This window comes from Cyprinus carpio, chromosome A1 (assembly GCF_018340385.1).
Source record: "Cyprinus carpio isolate SPL01 chromosome A1, ASM1834038v1, whole genome shotgun sequence".
In the NCBI taxonomy this organism is placed as follows: Eukaryota; Metazoa; Chordata; class Actinopteri; order Cypriniformes; family Cyprinidae; genus Cyprinus; species Cyprinus carpio.
Window position 1 is genome coordinate 6608489 of NC_056572.1, and position 11035 is coordinate 6619523.

The 11035-nt window shown below is 34.7% G+C and overlaps 1 protein-coding gene across 1 annotated transcript; it reads right to left on the minus strand.

The window, feature by feature from the left end:
- Positions 1 to 538: 538 nt before the first annotated feature.
- tspan5b (tetraspanin 5b) lies at positions 539 to 9399 on the minus strand. The gene is made up of 9 exons (XM_042727990.1): positions 9012 to 9399; positions 8003 to 8053; positions 7741 to 7887; positions 5865 to 6035; positions 4895 to 5020; positions 4586 to 4633; positions 4172 to 4288; positions 2302 to 2363; positions 539 to 1750 (listed from the first exon to the last, which is right to left on the minus strand). Exons 1-9 carry the CDS (start codon positions 9090 to 9092, stop codon positions 1738 to 1740), a joined length of 816 nt encoding a protein of 271 aa, XP_042583924.1. The 5' UTR covers positions 9093 to 9399; the 3' UTR covers positions 539 to 1737.
- Between the last annotated feature and the right edge of the window lie 1636 nt (positions 9400 to 11035).

Sequence of the window (11035 nt, forward strand, 5' to 3'; positions counted from 1 at the left end):
ATGACTTTTTTTTTTTTTTTTTTTTTTAAGATTTCATAGATTTTTTATTTTGTTTTTTGTTTTTTAATTTTAGTGACACTTTTATCCAAAGCGACTTGGGGCATACATAAAGCGATTCTTCTTAAAGAGGCAGACAGACACAGGAAGTGCTTGTAATACCAAGTTTTAGACATTGTTCACCGTTGGATCATCTGGTTGAAATGAGAGATAAAGCTGTGTGTCATCAGCATAGCAATGGTAGGAAAACCCATGTGCCTGTATGATGGGACTCAGTGATGTCGTGCATGTGGAGAAGAGGAGGGGTCCAAGAACTGATGATTTGGAATCAGCTTTTGCAATCTGTAGGGCTTTCGTGACTGACAGTAGCGCAGTCTCAGTTGAATGGCCACTCCTGAAACCTGACTGGTTAGCGTCCAGTTTGTTGTTCTGTTAGTGGTGAGTGGAAGTAGATGGGTGCTGAGCCTGTGGAAGTTCTATATGCAAGCATCAATGTCACGAGTAGTTGAAGTGTTTAATGTAGGTTTTTCTGAGCAGTGGGGTTACCCGAGCCTGCTTGAATGCAGTGGGAAAGGTACTTCTGCCTCAGTGAGGGGACAGAAGGAGAAGATTGAAGTTTTAGCAGTGGGTGTGGTTGGTTTTAGGTCTTGTGTGTGTTGAGCTGAGAATTGACTACTGATTTTTCTGGTTTTGTCTGTGAAGAATGTGGCGAAATCATCGGCTGTTATAGAAGTGGTGGAGGGGGACAGAGAAGAGAACTGAATGTTTTGGAGAACTGAATGTTTTGAAGAGATGTGTCTGGGGCGCTGTTGATCTTGTTGTGGAAGTATGAAGATTTGGCAGTATGGACTTCAGCAGAGAAAGATGAAAGCAAAGACTGATATATACTCAGATCTGACGGATCTTTTGATTTGCACCATTTTCTCTCTGCTGCCCTGAGGTGGTACGATGCTCACGAAGAACATCGGATAACCGGGGGTTAAAAGGGGCAGCCTGTGCTGGCATGGAGGAGAGAGGACAAATATCATCTAGACAAGAGGTTAAAGCAGAGCATAAAGTGTCAGTTGCTGTATTCACATACAGAGATGAGAAATGTGTAGGTGAGGGAAGACAGGAGGATACTATGGTGGAAAGATGGGAGGGGGAAAGGGAGCGTAGGTTTCGTCTAAAAGTAACTGGCATAGGGGTTGGTGGCAAAACAGGTATGAAACGTAGTTTAAATGTAATGAAGAAATAGTCAGAGATATGTAGGGTTTTTACCAGAATGTTGTCAAATTGATTGACTTAAGTGGTGTGGATTACTTGTGGATTATTGTGACGTTTTTATCATCTGTTTGGACTCTCATTCTGACTGCACAGGATCCAGTGGTGAGCAAGTGATGTAATGCTGAAACTCATCTACATATTGGATGACCTAAGGGCGAGTACATTTTCAGCCAGTTTTCAGTGTTGGGTCAACCATTCCTTTAAGTGTTTCTTAAAGGCTTAAAGACGACAAATGAGTTGTGTGTAGACTTATTGTGTTAATACTGTTGAATTTTGCACTTGAAGGATTAAAAGCAAATCTACTATTGGACACCATTATCATGGAAACATGAAGATGTTGCTGTACAATGTAATAAAGGAGGTATGCGAATGGAATCCCTCGCTGGTTGCTAGGATACTGTGATGACAATGTGCCAACCCTGTTGCCGAGTGATAGAGAGATGGAGGCTCTGTCAGCAGAATGGCTCAAGTGCTTCAGGTGAACAAACTGGAAGATGAAAAACAGAGATGTTAGCAAGATGAGACATCCTTTACCTGCCCATTACCATCAAACTCACAGCTTAAGAAAATAAGATTTTATCCAGTGTACTTGCTATGGGTTTATTCACAAGCGACAAAAAAAAATAAAAAAAATAACAAGGAATGAGACTACATCAAACAGGTTTCTGCTGCCAGTCTGAATTGGTAAAAAAAGATAGTTTTAAAAGACGTCCAAATACACGAAGACCCTATTTTCTATGAGAAATTAGTCAAACTATCTGCATTAGGGCTCTCAAATCGATTAATCACGATTAATCGCATCCACATATTAAATATATGCATGTATGTGTGTGTATTAATATATATACATTTAAATATACACAGTACACACACATATACTATGTAAACACCAACTTTTATTTTGGATGCAATTAATCGCGATTAAACGATTTGACAGCCCTAATCTGCAATAGTTAGTCTTGTTTCCCAGCCTTCCATTAGGGTGTGTGATGTCTCTAATCTAAATGCAGTATTTCTTATATCAGTGATGTTTCTTACCAGCTCTCCCTGACTGCCTCAATGTCACTCAGAAGATTCTGTGCCAGACAGATCCCAAATATCTAGAAGCAGATGATAGGTTATTGTATCACGCAACACAGAGTTAAAAAACAATGCTTTATTAGGTGGCTTCCTGGACATTATTAAATCTAATTTAGGCTTAATGCCTTTCAAAAATATCTGAATGCCCTAAACAGGGCATGGCTGCCTATAAATTAGGGATGTAACGATTAACTGCGAGCCGGTTGAAAAGCGATTCATATATGTGACGATTCAAATCGGTGGAGATGCTAACCAATTCGTGATGAATTTAGGGGAAGGAGTTTATATGAATGTATGTCTGAGGGGAACTTACTGTCTTTAGAATAGTTCAGATGGTATTTTTTCTTTTCATCTTGCCTCTGTATAATGCATATTTAAGTTAATAATTGCAGGGCTGCTTCGTTTACAGCAGAAACCAAGGAAAGGCTTTAAGCGCCATCTGCTGGCAGAGAGTGAATCTGCATCTCGTTCAGCTCGTCTGCCGTTTCTGTTTCATGCAGATATTTTTATGTATAGTTTCACAAAACTGAAGTCAAATCATTCTGTTTGCTTCAAAATTTCGAAATTATACAATCTAATTTAGATTAAAAACTGCTCATGTTGCATGCATGCAGCATCTTTGTTTGTATCATGAATAAAATGCATTGTTTGCCTCCAATTTAAATGGAAAGAGCACAGACAAAGCCTTATTTTGTTTATGTGAAGAGATTTATTTTAGTTGTGTTACTTATTTATTTGATTTGGGGCGTGTTTTAACATTTCTATTTAGTTTTGTTATTTACATTTACATTCTATTTAAATGTTGGCATTTAGCAGATGCTTTTATCCAAAGCTACTAATAAAAGCAATCAAAACCAACAAAAGAGCAATATTATGCAACTGCTATTTTAGTATATTATTATAGTTATATTTTAATTTCACAAAGAAATGTACAGCATTTTCTCCAAGCAATAATAAAAGGACACATTTAATTCATAATTTGTCTTAAATATAATTTTGTAAAAAAATAAATAAATCGTGAATCGAATCATGAAATCAAAATCGTGAATCGAATCGTGAGTTGAGTGAATCGTTACATCCCTACTATAAATCAATAAAATAAACACTTGTAAACACAATGTAAATTTAAAGGACAGCTAATGAAATGAAAGAGCACACTGGAGATAAATTAAAACAATGCATGAAATAGAATACTGGCATAAATCTATATTCAAGGGTTTTCAGAGGGCCCTATTTATTTATTTGTCAGGGAGTAAAATACAGTAAAAACAATAATATTGTGAAATATTGCATTTGAAAACAACTATATAATTATTTTTGTGCTCATGAAATATTTCTTATTCATTATAACATTATCAATGTTGAAAACTTAATATTTTTGTGGAAACCATGATATATTTCCTTTTATATATATATATATATATATATATATATATATATATATATATATATATATATATATATATAATAATAATAATAATAATAATAATAATAAACCTTATGAACAATATTGAACATATAACCTATTAAAAAAGGTGGGCTTAAACCTCTCCGTAAGTGTATTAAAATTAAATAAATAATATAAACATTAATAAATGTTCTGCTTTAGAGCTTATAAACAAAATAAATAATTATTTAAAATGTAGGATAAATGTAAAATGACGTAACTGTCAAAAGATCTTCATACTCTTGCAAGACACTGTGTTACATTCAAGGCGACTGAATTTTGCAAATGATCTACACTCAGCTTCCCTTTTAATTTATTCCTTCAATTATGAATGACTGCTGTTTATAGTGGGACATACACAACATTTTGTTGTTTATTTACCTGCAGAAGTGCAATTCCTATAAAGATTCCGGCCACTACGGTTAGATTCTCCTGTAACCATTTCTCAAACTGCGGTACACATCCTTTCGTGTGTATAAACGTCTTCTGTTCATTTTCTCACACATAAAAACAAACATTAGCCGAAGAAAATTAAATGCATGCAAAATATTAAACAATTTCACTTACAAAAACATTAGTAAGCTATTTGTATGGCTTCTGAAAGTACATATGGAACATATTTATAATACTTTTATGGGGATTTTGTGTCATTTTCACTTCAGTTATATATAAAAAAAGTGACCAGGACATTTTTTAAATCCATTTTCGTTCCACAGAAAAAAAGAAAGTCAAACTGTTTGTAGTGACATGAGTGTGAATAAAGGGTTATTTTTTTTTTTGATAAAGCATACTTACACCTTTCGCTCGAATGTCATATCCACACTGTGTGTTTATCACATCCTCCTTTGAGAAGAGAAACATGAAGAAAGCTAGGATTTAGTACTCTGCAAAACTTAACATTCTACATGAACTCATAGGCTTTGAGCATTATAAAATAGAGAACTGTTTTTTTCATGTATGTACAGTATGTGTGTGCTCTGTCTGCCGAGCAGACCCAGGTCTTCTGGAAGGAAACAATGGCACATTCTAGGTGGTAAGATGACTGGAAGACGTGTGTCTGTGTGCTGCATGTGTGTTAAGAGTGAATATGCTGTGTTTACTCACAGCAGGGTCCTTGGTGCAGCAGGAAAAGGGAACCCCACATTTCTCTCTGCTCAGATTAGTGTCAGTACAATTAAAGTAAATATTCAGATTCCAGTCTTCAGGCCCAAAAGCTCCACAACACTCCCACTGCAGAAACATACATACATTGAATATTCATGAGCGAACCAACCAATAGCTGAAAGCCATTACAGATTTTAAACAGATTGCTCACAAAAATACAAAATTATATTTTAAATTTACTATACATTTACAATGTTATATTTTTATAAGAATGTATTAATATATGTGACCCTGGACCACAAAACCAGTCTTAAATCGCTGGGTTACATTTTTGGCAATTGCCAAAAAAAAACACTGTATGGGTCAAAATTATAATTTTTTCTTTCATGCCAAAAATCATTAGGATATTAAGTAAAGATAATGTTCCATGAAGATATTTTGTAAATTTCCTACCGTAAATATATCAAAACTTAATTTTTGATTAGTAATATGGATTGCTAAGAACTTGATTTGGACAACTTTAAAGGCGATTTTCTCAGTATTTTGATATTTTTGCACCCTCAGATTCTCAACTTTTTATATTTTCTTATTTTAACTGTTATAAAGGCATATATAGTTATAAAATACGGTAGTTATATATAGTTAATATACAGTTATATAGTTAAATTTAATTAATATAAATAAACAAATTATTTATTAAATATGACTAATGCAAAAAATACATTTATAAATATATAATAGACATGTAAAATATATAATAAATATGTAATTTATATAAAATTATAGCTTGTTGTTATTAATATTATTATTAATATAATTATATACCAGAAAAATAAACAAAGCAAGATTTTGAAAGTGCCTACTTACTGTTTTATAATTATGTTTGCACATTAAATTGAGATTACCACAAAAATAACTGCACCTTTAAGTAAACTCTTTTTGTGGTTTGGTTTTATGCGTGTGTGCTTACATAATCTTGTGTGAAGTCGATGAGATTCTGTAGGTCAATGTCGTCTCTGTAGGCTCTAATGTTGTTGTTGATGAAGAACTTGAGCTGGTCTTTAATCCAGTCTTTAAAGACAAAGGCCAAGACTCCCGCTGTCAACTCCAGGAAAAATATGATTCCCAGAAAAACGGAAAACTGCGGAAGAGGACAGCAGAGATCTGGTTACACAACTCATGGATGATATCAGCTTTAAGTGTCTCCAATAATCAAGAATGTGTTATATTCCCACGACAGTGAATTCTCTCAGGTTTATATTTCCTAACCCTGCCAACATATCTCGACACATTTACAGAGAAATTAACATTTTTTGGAGATGACGCAGTTCTCCTTATTTCCCTTTCACGTATTTTTACAACATACATCTCCAACTGCACACACAATTTTTTTTATACAAGTACAGTGAGTAATAATTTGTCACTGTGACCGCAATGAATACTTCCAGACTGACATCACAGTTCATCTGGTGATTCCAGATGTTTTAAGAAAGCCTCCGTTACCCTACAGAGGAAACGGGCCTCTTGTAATACTTTCGCAACACAATTCTTGACATTCACACAAAGCTCTCACAGCATCCTCTCTCATATAAAAGGAGTAACACAGACCACCAGAACCTGCATGAGAGGAAGTTAACACACTTTCAAACCACATTCAAACTAGTGAATCCCACCGATCTACGTAGTTACTCATATCCAGCCATTCAAAAAGTGATTACCCACCTGCACTCTCTATTCACATTTGTCTACTGAGATAAGCATTCTATTTACAGTATTTGTAAGGCAGCATTCGGGTTGAAGTATTAAATCTATTCATTAGGAATGAAGTATTAAAGAACGCGCGAATGAGGCTGTAAAAGCAGACTAGTGAATATACAAGTTTTCCTGTTCAGTTAGTAACCACCTTTTAGTGATGGGCGCTTTCAAAGCACTGCTTCATGAAGCTTCAAAGTGCGTATCAAACTACCAAAGTCTATAGTTTTTACCTGGTCTCGGATCAGTTTTATAAATTTGTTGCCATTTTAATGAGACATTTGTATAATTAAAATGAATAATAGCAGTTAATAGTCTTTTATTGGCATGTTTAGCTGAGCCATCCATAAAACAAACAAGCCCAGAAAACTGATAAAAGAACACACATTATACAGACACTTCATATTTAGTGGTATTGAATGATTGGCTAATTGCATTTGACAGATTATTGTTCCAATAAAACATTTGCAATGAGTTTGTAAAAGCTGTTTTATGCATGTTTTCAATGCATTTACACCATTTTGACCTGCAGAAGTCACCAGAATGATTCAAAAGAGTGAATCATTTTGCATGTAGTTCAATTGATTTGAAGCTTTGAAAAGCATCCTTTCTCCCATCACTACATAGGTAAGTAAAGTAGGTAAAGTTTTTACTAAGTAAAACAAACAAAAAAAAAAAACAGTGGGGTATTACTGATGTTTTTAGGAAAATATCTTGAGGTTGTGTTAAACACACACCTTATTTCAGGCTTTTAACCAAAAATCCATTCAAAAAACCCACTGACTTTGGGACAATGGAACCGGAAGTACCAAATGCCAAGTCGTTTCCAGGTTTTGGTCTACAAAAAATCCATCATCCTGCTGGAACTCTATGTTCTTCCTGAAGTTTTAAAACAGCTTTTTTCTAATGTAAAATGAATTGATCATCTTGTGACATACAAACTATTTAAATAAGTGTGAATAAATAAGCCATAAACCACACTATGGCCACTCATGCTTTATGTAAAATCTAGAGCATAACATAGCAGGTGCACAAAATACATGTTGCTCAAAATCTCTGCTTGAACTCAATGGTAAAGACTAAATATGACATACAAACTTAAGAAGGAAGGAGTTTTCCCTCAGAGCACCGATGCATCCTGCGAAGCCGAGCACGAACATCACCCCACCCACCACGAGAAACAGCCAAACCGGATCAAACCCGCCCAGATCTGTGATGGAGGATATGTTGGAGAGAACCCCCTGATGGAAATACAAATGGGAACCAAACTGAGAATATTAACTTGATTTCAATTTTATAAGAACAAGATCTCACTTGATTTATGAAGTGCTTGTAAAAAAGCTGGGCTTCATTCACCTTCTCACTCCAGGCCCACAGAGCCACGGACAGGAACGCCACCCCGAGCAGCTGAAGAGTGTATATTTGTGTGTCAGATAGAGTTAGAGATCATCTTGAAAAATTACATTTTGTTAGTCGTTACATTCAGATTTTAATAGTTTTTCATGATGGCAAAAACCATGCGTCACATGGGTTGTGTCTCAAAACCTAGATATAATACTTCATGAAATGTAATCATATATGGGTAACAGAAATTATAGCTACAATTAGCTTCAAGCTAAACGTGACAATTAATACATCACTTTTACTTAAAAGTCACTATCAATCACCACTGAGTGTTTGTAATAACTTATGACTGCGATCCAGTGTCAAATGATGGAGCAGAAATATAGTGTTAGTAGCATTTTAGGGGGAAGATACACAATTACAACTTATGTTGGGCGTTTAGGAAAAGTAATGTTACTAGTAGTGTAACTAATTACTGTTGCCAGAAAGTAATAAGTAATAATATAACTTTTAAAAGGAGTAACTAGTAACGAGTAATAACTCATTTAGGATTACAGCATAACTAACATTTTAGCAGCATTTGTTAAAAGTGTGTTTGGAACGTTTGAACATTATTTGTTAGTAACATGAGAGCAGTCGGAAAGTTCTAAATGCACTTCTGGAGCTCATAAGCGCGTTTGGAATGTTCAAACTGCAATATCTAAGATAATTAAGCTACTTTTGGAACATTCGCATATATTTTTTTGTATCGTGGCATTTAAAAGATTTAGCGGATGCTGCGTCCGAACGTTCAATACAATTTAGGGGTGAATTTAGAACGTTCGACAGATTTTGGCCATCATAAACGCGTTTGAAACGTTCGACAGTGTTGTCTAAGTACGTTAGGCAGCTCGTAGGTTTTGAGGTAACTTACAGCCAATGTGTCAGACACCCAGAGGTGGGTTTGACGCAAACCCCAGGCGACGAAATGTAAAACTGTCCACTCACAGCTCGCACACAATGTCAACAATGCACTACTCACCCAAAATATAATGTTAAATCCAAATATGAAGTATTTGATGCAACAACCCACTTCGTGCACGTTGAAGTGTTTTCCTGACATACTTGCGTTTGATAAATTCCGGAGAAATTCAGAGAAATTCCTCCCGGTGATTATTAATGATGGAGAAAAAAATCGCCTAACGTTACAGACTGGAAAACTCACTTCTTCCTTTTAAACCATATTTATGGCATTTCTACAGACTGGCCGGTAATGCGTTAATGCCACAAGCGGATTTTCCTATTTCGCCGAAATTAGTCATGTGCTTCTTCGGAAAAAAAATTAATAAAAACCAAAAAAACTGTTTTAATAATAATTCCAGAGAATAACGGGACGAGCGATCCTCTGCAAATAAAGATTCGAGAGTCACTTCCGGCTAAATGAATTATGTCATAACACGGTCTTTCAAAATAAAGGTTCCATAATTGGAGCTAAATTAGCAAGAAAGAGCATAAACATATTTGTTTGATAATTAAATAACTGATAAAATCGCGAATATTTATAATGATAATAATATGAATGTAAAATATTATCTAGAGAATTATTCTGAAATATGAAAAAGTACAATATGCATTTGTAAATACATTGTGATAAATAGTGAAATCATCTAAAATGCATTGTGCAACTTCATTTTTATTTATGCTTTTAAATTGTGTAATGAGACATTTCAAAGTCTAATTCTCAGTTGCAGCAGTATCATTTCAGACCATTTTCCAACTTAGACCATAATCATAATAAAAAATAAATAGGCCACTAAAAAGGAAAAGAAAAATTAGATACTCAAAAATTAAGTGGATAACCACACTAAATACATAGTGGTATTACAATACAAGTTCAAAATCTTATGCACTCACTTGGGGTACATGAATAGGAAAACTGTTCAACAGGATAGTTAACAAATCAATCCCTGGATTACTGATATAAGGCTTCCAGACATTATAAAACTGACCCGGCTGAGCATTAACTAAACATGTTAAATATTCTGGACTGCCCTTTAACATATGAACATTCAATTAATCACAATTTACTGTATCTGCCACTGTGGAGCAGCAGTTTACAATACCACACCCATAGTATAGGACAAAGCCAGGGCTGTGATTTCAAAGTAAGAGTCACCATATCCAGAGACACTGTTGTCAAATTAGTCAGTAACATTAGTAATTACATATTTAGCAAAACTATGAACAACTGGATTGCATTAAGCTCAGCTGTAAATAATATTGTTTTGTTTTTTAATAACTTAAGTCCCAATTTGTGGATCACAAAAACCTGTGCTTAATAACAAAACTCTGAAATGCTCTTTTATGCATCTCTTTTGATTTATTATGTAAATTCTAGGATCTTACCTTTCCTTTAAAATTATCTTAAACCATTGGTACTTTGATGTGGATGGAATTCATATTGAATAATGGTATTAAAAATGCACGCTGATCTAAAAGGTGCTTGAAGAGCTTTACTTTCTACAATTAGAATTTTAGACAGATCAAAGACAGTTTAGACAGTTAGCTTGAGGCCTAGTATTGTGCACTGGTTAATATAGGAAGCTTATTTCGGGATAGTGTCTTGAAATATCAGACAGCTGAATGTGCTGTCTAGACAGAGGGTGTATCTAATGTGTGTGTGTGTGTCCTTGTGTAAAAGTGAAGCACGCTGTAATAACCCCAAGGGCAGTGCAAATCCAAGGCCTTGCGGTCACCTCACTGTTCCGTATTAAGGTCATCCACATTCACCTCCATGAGTCAGCAAATCCCTGCAGTTATCAGTTATTACACTGAGCACACCATAGATCATCTCCATCACAAAGTTCACTACATGCAGTCAATACGCCATCTTATGCATGATCTATATATAGTCATTATATGTAGTTCACAGTGCTGATCTATATCTCCACACTACAAAATTATAAAACCTTGTTTGCATAAAGTACAAACTTTCATAGCAACACTCTGCATGAACAAGATAATTGATAAGGAAATAATTCTATCTTACACAAATCAATGGACAAT

Bases quoted from the DNA above. Each gene is read 5' to 3' on its own strand.
- tspan5b (XM_042727990.1), bottom strand. From the start codon at position 9,092: ATGTCAGGAAAACACTTCAACGTGCACGAAGTGGGTTGTTGCATCAAA. The intron at 5,021-5,864 runs GTAAGCACACAC...ATGTTTCTGCAG, and splicing joins TCGACTTCACACAAGATTAT to TGGGAGTGTTGTGGAGCTTT. The intron at 4,634-4,894 runs GTGAGTAAACAC...CTCTTCTCAAAG, and splicing joins GCTGCACCAAGGACCCTGCT to GAGGATGTGATAAACACACA.